General features: G+C 40.2%; 2 protein-coding genes across 2 annotated transcripts; both read right to left on the minus strand.

The window, feature by feature from the left end:
• Positions 1-1,881: 1,881 nt before the first annotated feature.
• On the minus strand, positions 1,882-2,820 carry LOC124506477 (putative olfactory receptor 10D4). The gene has a single exon (XM_047072549.1). It carries the CDS (start codon positions 2,815-2,817, stop codon positions 1,882-1,884), a length of 936 nt encoding a protein of 311 aa, XP_046928505.1. The 5' UTR covers positions 2,818-2,820.
• Positions 2,821-13,277: 10,457 nt separating this feature from the next.
• LOC124505878 (olfactory receptor 148-like) lies at positions 13,278-14,182 on the minus strand. Its single transcript, XM_047071944.1, is given in 2 exon segments — positions 13,278-13,801; positions 13,804-14,182. Coding segments are annotated over 2 exon segments (903 nt in total).
• Positions 14,183-14,401: the final 219 nt, after the last annotated feature.

A 14,401-nucleotide genomic window follows, 5' to 3' on the forward strand; every position in this document is an offset into this window, starting at 1 on the left:
GGAAAATCGAGCCGTTGTTTACATTTTATCCTTTAACATTTGACATGCTTATTATTTCAGATCAATTGTTGCTCATCTGGAAATGCCTTCAGTGTAACAAAGCTTGCTTGAAACTGGATTAGTGTCCTTTGGATTTTTATCCAGAGTGACTACTTCATTGCTTGTAAGGTATAATTACAACCTCACATTAGAGGTTTCTATACAGCAAACCACAAAGCATTGGTGATTGCATCTGTCACTGGAGCCCATTTAATATTTTCTAATAGCTCATTCCACACCCAGTGTGATGGTTATAGTTTCTATCTGGGGAACTTATTTTCAATTACCTGCTGATAGACAGGAACTCTAGGTAAGAAAAGGAAGAAAAGAATCATTGCATTATGAAAAATATTGTTTTACTCCTAAAATACTGCTTGCTTTCTTTTTCTTCTTCCATCCCTTTCCTCCCTCTGTCCCTTCCCTCCTCCCTCCCTCCCTCTCTCCCTCCTTCACCTCCCTTCCTCTCTCCCTCCTTCCCTCCCTGCTTCTTTCTTTCTTTCTTTCTTTCTTTCTTTCTTTCTTCTTTCTCTCTTTCTCTCTTTCTGTTTCACTGCATTATTTATTCTCTGCTTCCTTCCAAAAAGGATTTAAGGTGACTTACAAGAAAAGCCATAAACAATTGGTATGTAAAATACACAAAGAAAAACCAAAATCAAGAAAAGAATACGTTAGTTACAAAATTGAACACTGTTTCTATAAATAAAATTTACCTGTTTTTTCCTTAACGTGATAAAACATAGAGATTAAAGGTGTCAAAACAAGTTACATTGATCTTATTATGAGAAAAGAAGAAATATGTTCTTTTCAACAGAGAGGAAAACTTATTACTGCCACCTGAATCTGAGTGAAAATTCTAACATGGGCTTTCTATAAGAGACAAAGATAAATCAATATTCCTTGTTTTGGAGAAAACACGAAGTAACATATTTAAACTTGATTGGGTTGCTTGTTTTATACTATCTTTTACAAAACTAAAGCTGATTCTTTCAGGAGCTAATAAATGATTCAAGTTCATAGTCTTCCAGACAGCTAATAATGCAAGAAGAATGGCCAGATCCTGAAGGAATGTGTACACTAGAAAAACCTTATAACTACACTTGACTACACATGAGAAAGATATTACTTTAAACATTACCCAATTTAGTGTGAGTTTTGGCGTTGATTGGCAGAAAATTGGAGGCTATACTCTACAAAAAGAAAGGGTATTGAGTTCTGATATTCTACATTAATCTGGACTTTCTTGAATTTTTTCCATTCTCCCTTCTCTCTAGATTCTTATGAACACAATTAAAAATTTTTTTAATGTTTGGTTTTGAGAGAGAGAGAGAGAAAGAGAGAGCGTGAGTGGGGGAGGGGCAGGGAGGGAGGGGGACACAGAATCAGAAGCAGGCTCCCAGGCTCCGAGCTGTCAGTACAGAGCCTGACGCGGTGCTCGAACCCACAAACCGTGAGATCATGACCTGAGCCGAAGTCCGAAGCTCAACTGACCGAGCCACCCAGGTGCCCCTGGATTTTTATGAACATGATTTTAACTGATACTATGAGAAAGAAACTTTCGGAGATTTAAACAACTAAGAAATGCTTTAGGAAGGATGCTGGTTGGGAGAGAATTCATGCAGCATAAGAATCAGTTCAATGTCTGCTAAGTGGCTCTATTTATTATCTTTCATTATAAAACAGAGGAAACATGAAAACAGACATACAATGTATTTAAAAATCTAGTGAGGTTAAGTGGTAGGTCAATTCAGAGTACATTTAATTTCAATATCTTGGAAGCTGAAAATGAGAATTTGTTCTAAGAAATGGAGAATCAAACTTTGCCCAGCAAAGCTTTAGATTTTCTCATTTATTCTTCACAGAGAAGCCTCTCTTGTGAAATATATTCCAAAGGGCTGATTTTACATCCTTATTCCTCAGGCTGTAGATTAGTGGGTTCAGCGTGGGGGTAACAAGATTGTTCACTATCTGAATTATTGCGCCAAGCAAGGCGCTGGGATTGGGCTGTAGGTAGATGATGATTACCGGTCCATAAGCACAAAGAATTGCAGTGAGGTGGGCACTGCAGGTGGAGAAGGCTCTTTGCCTGCCCTCTGCTGAGCGAATTTTTGATATGGAGATCCCAATGCGAGTGTAGGAAACAAGGATGAGAAAAAAGCAAACGAGAGACAAAAGACCAACATTTGTAAAACCAACCCTCTGGGCTAGAGCTATATCACCACAGGCCAGAGGTAAGACGGCAGGTATATCACAGAAGTAGTAGCCCACCTGGTTAGAGTCACAGTAGGGCAACTGGAAGGTGAGGGAGGTTAGAATAATGGCATGAACACAGCCACCCGTCCAGGTCCCTGTGGCCAAGATGGAGCAGACCCTGCGGTTCATGATGACCATGTATCTCAAAGGATAACATATGGCAACAAAGCGGTCATAGGCCATCACTGTGTACAGGAAACACTCAGTACAGCCCAGGAAGTGGTAGAAGAAGACCTGGGACACACAGCCCTGAAAAGAGATACCCTGACTCTGCCCTGAAAGGTATAACAGCATCTTGGGAACAGTGGTTGAAGAGAAGCCCAGGTCAAACATGGAGAGATTTCCCAAGAAAAAATACATAGGAGTGTGAAGCCGAGAGGAGGAGATGATAGCTGTGAGGATGAGCACATTTCCCAAGAGAGTACACAAATATAATGACAAGAACAGGAAAAAAAGGACAGTCTCTAGGCCCTCTGTCTCCGGGATTCCAAGCAGGATGAATTCAGTTACCGTTGTGTGATTTCTCATTTTTATGGAAGAATCAACTCTTGGGTGTCTGTGGAAAGAAATCTGTGGCTAAATTTAATATGTATATAAATGAGCTGTGTTTAAGTCAGTGAACTGGAAAAGGAGCCCAATGGTCTAGAAGAGTAGTGCTAGAATTGTCTTCATCTGCTCGCTTCTCTCCAAACTGGGCATCTCTCTGCAGTGCAGTTTCTATTTAAAGGTGCTCCTTGGGGCGCCGGGGTGGCTCAGTCCCTTAAGCGTCTGACTTCAGCTCAGGTCACGATCTCGCAGTCTGAGTTTGAGCCCCGCGTCGGGCTCTGGGCTGATGGCTCAGAGCCTGGAGCCTGCTTCTGATTCTGTGTTTCCCTCTCTCTCTGCCCCTGCCCCATTCATGCTCTGTCTCTCTCTGTCTCAAAAATAAATAAAACGTTAAAAAAAAAAAGGTGCCCCTTATTACAATATCACCAAGAAGCCTTACATGACCGGTCTCCTATCTTCCATTCTTTATGCACACTACTAAATTGCATTGATACTGGTGCTACTTTGCGATTCTAAAAGGACAAATATGAAGGCTCAATGTCTTTATGACAAACAAGGTCCAATTCAAGGTTCTTACATTGATCTAAGACAATCTGTTTACATTAACTCTCCCCAAAATCATTTATAAGCCATACATACAAAAGATACAGAGTCTTTTTTACATGGTCTCCCTAGGTAGAAGGTCAACAATGGGAAACTCTCCAAAAGAAGAGTCTGAGATAGCTCTTAATGAACAAAAGATTATATTTAACAGGGTTCACATCCTCTGGATTTTAGAGCAATCGAGTAACTGGTAGCCTCCATTTCAGTCTCCAAGGTCTATCTCATCTAACCAGACCCAAGCTAAGCAATAGCCTCGTTTCATGGCAGTAGAAGACACAGGGGTAGTAGAGGTTCCTCTCCAACTTCCATGTTTAAAAAAAAAAAAACAACTTACATCTTTTCAACTTGTTTTAACTTTTCCAATACAGTGATATCCTTAAATTATAGATCAACTCATGAATGCTATTCCCTAAGATCTTTATCTATCAATCACTTAAAAAAAATTTTTTTTTGATGATTGTGAAGGGAAGGAGACAGTGAGATCTAAAATAAGAGAAGTGAAGGGCAAACTTTGGGCACTTACATGGCAAACAGGGAGCAAAACTGGCTGGTTCTATTGAATGCTGTTTTCCTTTCCTTCTCCAGCAGAAGGAAAGAGCCCTCCCCTGCTAAATTCCCATCTTTCTGTAGGTTATCCTGAATTCTTCTCTTTTCAGTCACTTTTTCATAGAATGTCACAAATCTAAATGCACTTTAACTCCCTCACAGAAATTTCCTCTCTGACTCCAGAAACTGTGATCATTCCCAAATGCAGGAGGTTTTAAATACCTTTGTCTTCCTTTGGGTATTAACCCCCCAAGTCAGGGATCCTATTGAGTAAGAGAGCAGTTAATTACTTGGTCTAATTGGACCTTAGAAATGAGAGAGAGGGGGTGGGGAGGGAAGAAAAGTGATTAAAGAGGAAATCTTTTATGATTTCTGTTGTAAAATATACTTCAGTGGAATAATAATTAAATTCATTTGGTGCCAATATCACATATTTTGTATGCATATTTATGTATTTACTACTCTTTTATATGTATGTGTTATTTTAATACACATTCTGTTATTTTACTGCACTGCCTGATAGGATTGACTTATTGAATGCAACAGGAACTGGGGTAGCCCAGAGAATTAAACAAATGAGTAAAAATGTAGCTCACAGAAGGTTGGGAACTAGGGCAGCTCCGGGGCCCACAGCAGTAAAAATTTTGGAGCTGTCACAGGGCACTGCCACCAGATGACTCAGACTCAGCTGCCTTTTGCTTCCACGTGCCTCAGCTCCAGATTCAAGTCTGATTTTCTTGGTTGGGTCACACGCCTAGCTCTGTGGTCACCGTACAGGGTACAGTGGAATTGGGCAGTTCTCCAAAGGGTAGTGGAAAAGCTTATTGCCAGGAAAAAGGGGGAAGAAGAATGTAAGAGGCCAAGAGAAAGTTCAGCTATTACTGGAAGCATCTGTCTTATATCACTTGGCATCTGTTTAAGCTTCCAAGTTAAATTCCTTGTGTACTTAAGAGTATTTTGGGGGGGGGGGCGGGGGATGGCTTATCAAATTCTTTGCTAAATGCGCTCATTCATTTGCTTATTTGTGCATACATGGATTCATTTGTTCCAACAAATACCAATTATGACAGGAAGGGCATCCATTATTTGCCAGGAGAGCCAGAAAGGTCAGGGAAGGGGTGGCTAGACATAGCCCCTCTGCTCAAAATACTTAAGAGTCTGAGAGGCAAAGAGTCTTATTTTAACCTCATAAAACTCTGATGAAGTCTTCTATAGATGAAGAAAATGAAGATCCAAGAACAACTCATGGAGCTTACTCTGAAAGGAACTGGGGGGCACCGGGGTGGCTCAGTCAGTTAAGTGTCTGACTCTTGGTTTCAGCTCAAGTCACAATCCCATGGTTCATGAGATTTTTTTTAAATTAATTAATTAATTAATTAATTTATTTATTTATTGAAATTTATTGTCAAATTGGTTTCCATAAAACACCCAGTGCTCATCCCAAAAAGTGCCCTCCTCAATACCCATCACCCACCCTCCCTTCCTCCCACCCTCCATCAACCCTCAGTTTGTTCTCAGTTTTTAAGAGTCTCTTATGCTTTGGCTCTCTCCCACTCTGACCTCTTTTTTTTTTCCCTTCCCCTCCCCCATGGGTTTCTGTTAAGTTTCTCAGGATCCACATAAGAGTGAAAACATATGGTATCTGTCTTTCTCTGTATGGCTTACTTCACTTAGCATCACACTCTCCACTTCCATCCACGTTGCCACAAAGGGCCATATTTCATTCTTTCTCATTGCCACGTAGTACTCCTTTGTGTATATAAACCACAATTTCTTTATCCATTCATCAGTTGATGGACATTTAGGCTCTTTCCATAATTTGGCTATTGTTGAGAGTGCTGCTATAAACATTGGGGTACAAGTGTCCCTATGCATCAGTACTCCTGTATCCCTTGGGTAAATTCCTAGCAGTGCTATTGCTGGGTCATAGGGTAGGTCTATTTTTAATTTTTTGAGGAACCTCCACACTGTTTTCCAGAGTGGCTGCACCAGTTTGCATTCCCACCAACAGTGCAAGAGGGTTCCCGTTTCTCTACATCCTCTCCAGCATCTGTAGTCTCCTGATTTGTTCATTTTGGCCACTCTGACTAGCGTGAGGTGATATCTGAGTGTGGTTTTTATTTGTATTTCCCTGATGAGGAGCGACGTTGAGCATCTTTTCATGTGCCTGTTGGCCATCTGGATGTCTTCTTTAGAGAAGTGTCTGTTCATGTTTTCTGCCCATTTCTTCACTGGATTATTTGTTTTTTGGGTGTGGAGTTTGGTGAGCTCTTTATAGATTTTGGATACTAGCCCTTCATGGTTCATGAGATTAAGCCCCACGTCAGGCTCTGTCTGCACTGACAGTGCAGAGTCTGCTTGGAATTCTCTCTCTCTCTCTCTCTCTCTGCCTCTCCTCTGCTCTCTCTTTCTGTCTCTCAAAATAAATACACAAATTTTGAAAGGAACTGGGATTTGGCCTATTCTCTAGGACTTTTGGCCTTAGAGATTTCAGTGTTTAAGGAGTGTTTAGGTAGATCTACTACACCTCTGGAATTTTGGTATAAAAAGTAAACTTAGGGGCGCCTGGGTGGCGCAGTCGGTTGAGCGTCCGACTTCAGCCAGGTCACGATCTCGCGGTCCGTGAGTTCGAGCCCCGCGTCGGGCTCTGGGCTGATGGCTCAGAGCCTGGAGCCTGTTTCCGGTTCTGTGACTCCCTCTCTCTCTGCCCCTCCCCCATTCGTGCTCTGTCTCTCTCTGTCCCAAAAATAAATAAACGTTGAAAAAAAAATTAAAAAAAAAAAAGTAAACTTAATGTTTTTGTTGCACATGATAAAAGGATGTAAAAGCTCATAATTCTACCATTTTATTTGTTCTTGTCTTTAATGTTTTGAAGACAAAATAGTCTGTACAAATAAAAAAGATGGTAAATACACTTTTGAGTAGAAAGTGAAATACCGTTACATTTACCTTGGTCTGGTAACAATTTATTCGGGGAAGATACGTGTCATGGACCATCTTTAGTCCATGATTTAGAATTATCCAACCTGATTTAGAATTAAGGTGACATGTGCTACATGTAATATCATGGTCACAGTGAAAATACAAATGGTCTACGTTCCCAAAAGGTCAGCCGTTTTCAGCTATGATACTTATTACAGGACAGTGATGAGATCTCAGTAGGGTAGACTTTAATAAAATAACTCTGAAAGTTTTCTTATTTTTGTTTACACTTTCCTCCAGAAACTGCAAAGATGTTCCAGAATTATCATAAGCAACAAAGGTACAATTGCAAGTTATTTTTATCTGCATTGTTAAGCAAATGGTTTGGTTTTTATAATAATATATTGTCATTTAAGTCACTAAGTTTAGTGGTTGTATTTTGGGTAGCAATAAATAATGGAAACATTAATTTTTGGCATTGAGACTGAACCTGTAAAGGCAGCTTTCATTCAGTCTTTGTTTTGTTTTTTGTTTTTTAAATTTATATTTGAATTCCAGTTAGTTTCAGGTGTACAGTATAGTAATTCAGCACTTCTGTACATCACCCTGTGTTCATCGCAAGTGTCCTCTTTAATCCCCATTACCAATTTAACCCATCTCCCCACCCACCTCCCCTCTGGTAAACATCAGTGTGTTCTCTATAGTTAAGAGTCTGTTCCTTGATTTGTCTCTCTCTCTTATTTTTTCCCTTTTCTTGTTTATTTTTTTCTTAAATTCCACATGTGAGTGAGATCATATGGTACTTGTATTTCTCTGACTGGCTTATTTCACTTAGCATTATATTCTCTAGCTCCATCCATGTCATTGCAAATAGCAAGATTTCACTCTTTTTTATGGCTGAGTAATATTCCATTTGTGTGTGTGTGTGTGTGTGTGTGTGTGTGTGTGTGTGTGTATCTCACATCTTCTTTACCCATTTATTTATTAATGGACACTTGGGTTGCTTCCATATCTTGGTTATTGTAAATAAAGCTGCTATGAACACAAGGGTCAGTCATTCTTTTTTTTTTTTTAAAATCTTCACTGACCTGCAATCGACAAATAAAAATTGTATATATTTAAGTTGTATGATCGGATGTTTTGATGTACATATACATTGTAAAATGATCACCACAAAGCTAATCAACATATCCATCACCTCTCTCTTTCTTCCTTTCCTCTTTTCTCTCTCTCTTTTCTTTCTTTCTTTCTTTCTTTCTTTCTTTCTTTCTTTCTTTCTTTTTTCTCTCTTTCTTTCTTTCTGTTTGTGGCAAGAACGTTTAAAACCTACATCTTAGCAAATTTCAAGTATTCAATACAGGATTGTTAATTACAGTCATTATGCTGTACAATACATTTCTAGAACTTCTTCATCTCATTGGGGCACCTTGGTGGCTCAGTCCAGTAAGCATCCAACTCTTGATTTTGGCTCAGGTCTTTATCTCATGGTTCTCAAGCCCGGTGTCCACCTCTGCCCCAGCAGTGTGGAGTCTACTTGGGATTCTCTTTCTCTCTCTCTCTCTGCCTCTCCTCCACTTGTATGCTCTCTCTCTCTCAAAACAAACAAACAAACAAACAAACAAACAAACATTAAAGTAAGAAAGACTCTCTCTCTCTCTCTCTCCCTTTGCCCCTCTCCACCGCTTGTGTGCTCTTTCTCTACAATGAAAAAAAAAGCAAGCAAAAATAATAGTAAAAAAAATCTAAACTAAACAAGAAGCTGAGACAAGAAAGGGTTGACAGAGGAAAGAAAGCCATGTAAAAAAATTAGAAGTTTCAATGAAGTCATTTATTCACTCCTGAAAAATTAAGAAGCAGCTGCCATGATGTGCTAAAATCGCTATGTTCTGGTGAACAGGAATTGGCCTTGGTCTCTGCCCTCAAAGAGCTTACGGTCTAGTAAAAGAAGAAAGGCATTAATCAAACAATCATACATATAAGTTATAAATATTTAAGGTGGCAAATTCTAGGAAGAAAAGTTCAATGGGTTGAAAAATTCTAAAGGAGAGTGTTTGTGTTCACCCATGTCCCTCCTTCCTATCAGTAAATGGGTGTGCTCATCATGATTTGTAGCTAGGTACTGTTCCCTGAAGGTCCAGATGGATGTCCCTGGGAAAATGTTATCTGATCTTCCACCTGAAGAGCGAGTAAGAGTGCAGGAAGGGGAAGACACAGCATGGTGGAGGCCGGGATAGAGCATGTGCAAAAGCTTTGGAAGGGGGACACAGCCCATTTGAAGAACTCAAGGAAAGAGGAAAATAGTTGTGAGGTAAAGCTTGAGAAGCCAAACAGCAATTACTCAGGGCCCAGCTGGTCACTGTAAAAGTAATGGTCTCTCTATGAGGGGCTTTAAGAAATGCTAAGATGGGGGCACCTGGGTGGTTCAGTCAGTTGGAAGTCAGACTTCAGCTGAGGTAGTGATCTCACGGTTCATGAGTTCGAGCCCCCAGTGGGGCTGGCTGCTGTCAGCCTGTCAGCATGGAGCCTGCTTCAGATCCTCTGCCCTCCTCTTTCTCTGCCTCCCCCACCTCACATTCTCTCTATCTCAAAAAATAAATAAAACATTAAAAACAAAAACCCAAAGAGGGTCTTTGGCAGCATTACATTTGAGTATATTATGGGAGAGAGGGAATAAGAAGAGATAGTTCTAGCTGTCAGAGGGAGCTAGAATACACCGAGGAAGATAAATAAGGAAGATCCTTGCACTATAGAATTTGAGATACGTGGTCAGGAAAAAAGGAGAAAAGCCAGTCACAAAGTCAGAGAGATGCTACTGAGAACGTATGTGGATTAATGCCCTGCTTTAGCCTAATCTGATGACGTTAGAACAGAACTTCATTTTTTGCCTGTACCTGAATGTACCCTGAGAACCAGACTTTGATTCTGATCATCATCAGGTAAAGCACCACCCCCCCGACCCCCGCCATAGGTATCTTCTGGGAACACTCAGAAGATTAGAATCAACAGAGGATAGTGACTAATGAGGATGAGAAAAATAGAACCACACTCTATGGGATTAGAACATTTTATTACAGATTAGTTGGGGCACAATTTATAAACAACATAATACACGTTACACCATTGGTTTTAGAAATGAATGTCTAGTTTTTCCTCAAAAGTAATTGTTCTTTTTTTTCCCCTTAAAATTTCTGGCTTGGATAATTAACCTCCTTTGATCCCATAATGAGGTCTTTTCTTTTTTTATCTGTTTTCTCTTGAAAATAGCTCTTTTAAAAAATAAATGTCACAATCTCGTTGCAAAATCATGAGAGTGATGCAGAAGCATAAAGAAGAAAGTGAAAATAACTCAAAATTGGATTACCCATTTTTAATACTTGGGTGAACACTCTTTCATCCATTTACACACAGATAATTTATATGAAGATAAAAAAATAACGTGTAAGTATTCACAATCTGTTTGTTGCTTCCATCTGCTATATGGAAGCCTTTGTCATATTCCCCGAGCCTTTGTTTTATAAAACCCGTGTATTGGGTAAGGGGAGGGCTAGAGAAGCTAGGAAGGAAAGATTCATGAAAGAAAAGGCACAGCGTGACTTATGGAAAATAAAAGGAAGAGTCACAGGTGGCTAAGAGAAGGGATTTTCGGGGGGCTTGAAGACAGGAATAAGAAATGATGTGGGGTAGCTCTCATACATCAGAAATATTAAAAGGAAAAAAGCAAGAGTAAGATTTTTGGGGGGATGTGTGTGTGTGTGTGTGTGTGTGTGTGTACAAGGTCAAACATTTATTTTCCCAGTTTCTGCAAAATTGCTAGATTGTGTACAGCTGTGTGAGGATGTGAGCTAGAATCCTAGTTTTATCCACAAGCAAACTGTGTGACTTAGGGAAACTTACTTGACATCCCTAAACCTTGTTTCATCTTCTGTGAAATGGTCTCCGCATTCTTAACGTAGATAAGGTAGAGAATGTATATAAAGCAATTGCATAGTGCTAGGTAAGGGTTAAGGACTCAGGGAATAGTGACTACAGGCACATCCCCTGAAGGACAACTTAGGCTACATGTCTTCTCTGCCCACACCAAACTGAGATGTTAAACAATCAAACTGTGATTTGAGAGGGTTCAGAAGTGTATGTAGTTACAAGACAAGGGAGAGAACTAGCAAACTCAAAAACCACAGGAAATGTGAAAAAAGGATAAGCAGATGTAGTTTTCAATTGTGGTAAACTACACACTGCATAAAATTTGCTATCTTTACCCTTTTTAAAATTTTTAAAAATGTTTTATTTATTTTTGAGAGAGAGAGAGAGAGAGAGAGAGAGAGTACGAGTAGGGCAGGGGCAGAGAGAGAGGGAGATACAGAATCCAAAGGAGGCTCCAGGCTGTGAGCTGTCAGCACAGAGCCCAACGTGGGGCTTGAACTCGTGAACCGTGAGATCATGACCTGAGCTGAAGTCGGACGTTTCACTGACTGAGATTCCCAGGCACCCCATCTTTACCGTTTTTAAGTGCAGTTCGGTAGTGTTAAGTATTTTTGTACTGGTGCGCCATCAATCTCCAGAACTTTTTGCAAAACTTGGTGTCAACCTGAGACTCTATATCCATTAAATAACTACCCATTTTCCCCTCTCTCAGCCTTTGGAAACCACCATTCTCTTTTCTTTTTCTATTGATTTGACTACTCTAAATACCTCGTATAACTGGAATCACATGGTATTTGCCTTTCTGTGACTGGCATATTTCACTTACAATAATGTTCTCAAAGTTTATCCAAGCTGTAGCACGTGTCAGAATTTCCTTGTTTGTTCAGTCTGAACAATATTCCATGTATGTATATATCACGTTGTGTTTATCCATTCACCATCGGAATCCTTATACTGCACCTTAAGTTATTTATCTACACTTAAATGGGCTTCATTCTGTCCTTTTTGTTTTATGCCTTTTGTAAGGGCAGTAATATATTTCTTTATTTAGGATTTTCACTTTTTTTTTTTTGCTTTGTTTTAATGCTTTTGAGTAGGATGGGAAGCTTTGTGAATAAGAATGGGATATAAAAACTTCAAATCACCAAAATGTCATGAAAACTAAGGGCTGTTGTGCCTGTGAGATCTCCAGCAAATAACACCCTTCTTTCTCCTTAGATTCTGGAAAAAAAATTGAAAAATAATGATCAACTCCAGTATTATTGGAGACCAAGCTAGAAAATGGAACTTGGTGGGAGAACCAGATGATCTTGGTGACTGAACCTCATAATTAGGCCTTCTTCTCCTCAAACAACACAGGACAGGAAGAAGGCTTTCCCCACCTTTTCACACTAAGGAGTAACATTGGCAGGATGGGGTAGAAGGAAAACCAGAACAATAGGAGTTAATAGGAGTTAATGGGAGTTAATAGTTTTTAGGAGTTAATAGACCCAAGCCCAGCTTGGGTCTAGGCCTGGCTTTACCACGTAACTAGATGTGTTACAAAGGGCAAGACAACGATTGCTATTTCTCAGCGCCACTATCTGCATACGGGAGAATGGATAGTGACAGAATAAAGAGAGATAATAGTAAAGTCAACATGTGAACATGACCTATACCAGGGAATATTTTCCCAGTTATTTATCGAACATTTTCTATGCATCATGAGCACCGGAGAGAGGTAATAAGGATGAGCAAATTGCCAAGCAGCACTTTTAGGGAGTCATGTAAAAAAGGGATTAAGAGTAGGGGCTTTGAGTTACCTGGATCTGAGTTCGAGGTCTGCTTTACTGCTTATTGTGCAAACTTGAGTCCACTACTTGAGGTCTCTAATCCTCAAAACCTTTTTTTTTTCTTTCTATACAATGGGAAATTTACTGTATGGGGTGATGCGAAGATTAGATAAGATAATACTGTGAAATGCTCATCATGGTGCCTGCAGAGCAGATCATGCTCAACATGTGTCATTACTATTCTTAGCAACATGGAGGAACTGAAAATGTTTATAGGCAGAAAAGAGGAACGTTCCAAATGCAGCAAGAGAAATTAAGTGAAGGGTGATTTAGCCTGGAGATGGACTATTGAGGGGTGCTTCTTGGACCACCACCGATCCTCACTATCCTCAACAAGACAAACTTGGTTGCATTATGAAGATAAGAAGTCTGTCTCCAGCTGCTTGCTATGCCCCATGGATTCCTTACCCAGGAATAAGGCACTGAGGATAATATTAGGGGGATAATTTTTGGGGCCCCAAGTGTTACAGAGACATGCATAGAAAATCTTATTAGGGAAACAAAATATAACACTTTCAAGGAAGCATTTTCTATTATCTTCTTATTTATTTAAGAGGAGGAAATAAGTAGATGATGTTGAGACAAAAATTTCCAAAATCCATTTAAGAAACCCATAGTTTATGCCAGAGAAATAAATACTACATTGTAGAACACTCTTTTCAGGGATCTTTTCACTTCCCTGTTTCTTAAGGAATAGATTAACGAGTTCAGCATGGGTGAGACAATATTATTTAATATTTGCACCACAGCACCAAGCAAGGGGTTGGGTGAGGGCTGCAGATAGATGGTGATTACAGGTCCATAGGCACAGAGGATTGCAGTGAGGTGGGCACTGCAGGTAGAGAAAGCTTTCTGCCTGCCCTCTGCTGATCGGATTCTCAGAATGGCAATCCCAATGCGTGTGTAGGAGATACAGACACTGAACCAAAGCATTAAAGCCAGAAAACCAACATTAGTGGAGCCCACTTTCTGGGCCAGGGAGCTGTCAGTACAAGCCAGGGGTAAGACAGCAGGAATGTCACAGAAGAAGTACTCCACCCGGTTGGAGCCACAGTAGGTTAACTGAAAGGTGAAGGAGGTCAGGATGGTGGCGTGGAGACAACCCGCCAGCCAGGCTGCCATGACTAAGCTGACACAGACCTCAGTGGGTGACAGATGGCCACAAAGCGGTCATAGGCCATCACAGAATAGAGACAACCTTCGCTAGACCCCAGGAAATGGTAGAAGAGCTGTGCAGCACAGCCCTTATAAGAAAGGGCTTGGCTCTGGCCAGAGAGATAAAATAGCATCTTGGGACAGGTTACAGATGGGAACAACGTGTCGAAAATAGATAGGCGTCCCAGAAAGAAATACATGGGGGTGTGAAGGGTAGAGGAAGAAACAATTGCTGTAAGGATGAGTAAATTGCCAAGCAGCGTGAAGAGGTAAGCAAATGAGAAGATGACAAATAGCACAGTCTCCAGTCCCTCTGTCTGAGGTATTCCCAGTAGAATAAACTCATGGAACTCTGTGTGATTCCTCATGTTCCCGGAGCAGAGGTCTGGATAGAGATAAGACGGTGAAAGCATGAATGTGGAGAATGACTCGAGGCAGACACGATACCAGGACATTCATCACCATCAATCTTTGTTTATTTAAAAATTTTTTTTAAAGGATTTCATTTTTAAGTAATCTCTACACCTAATATGGGGCTCAAACTTACAACCCCGAGATCAAGACTCACATGCTTTACTGACTGAGCC

Source organism: Lynx rufus, unplaced genomic scaffold (genome assembly GCF_022079265.1).
Source record: "Lynx rufus isolate CCGP_SWC_20201006 ecotype Redwood Valley unplaced genomic scaffold, mLynRuf1.p SCAF_9, whole genome shotgun sequence".
Taxonomy (NCBI): Eukaryota; Metazoa; Chordata; class Mammalia; order Carnivora; family Felidae; genus Lynx; species Lynx rufus.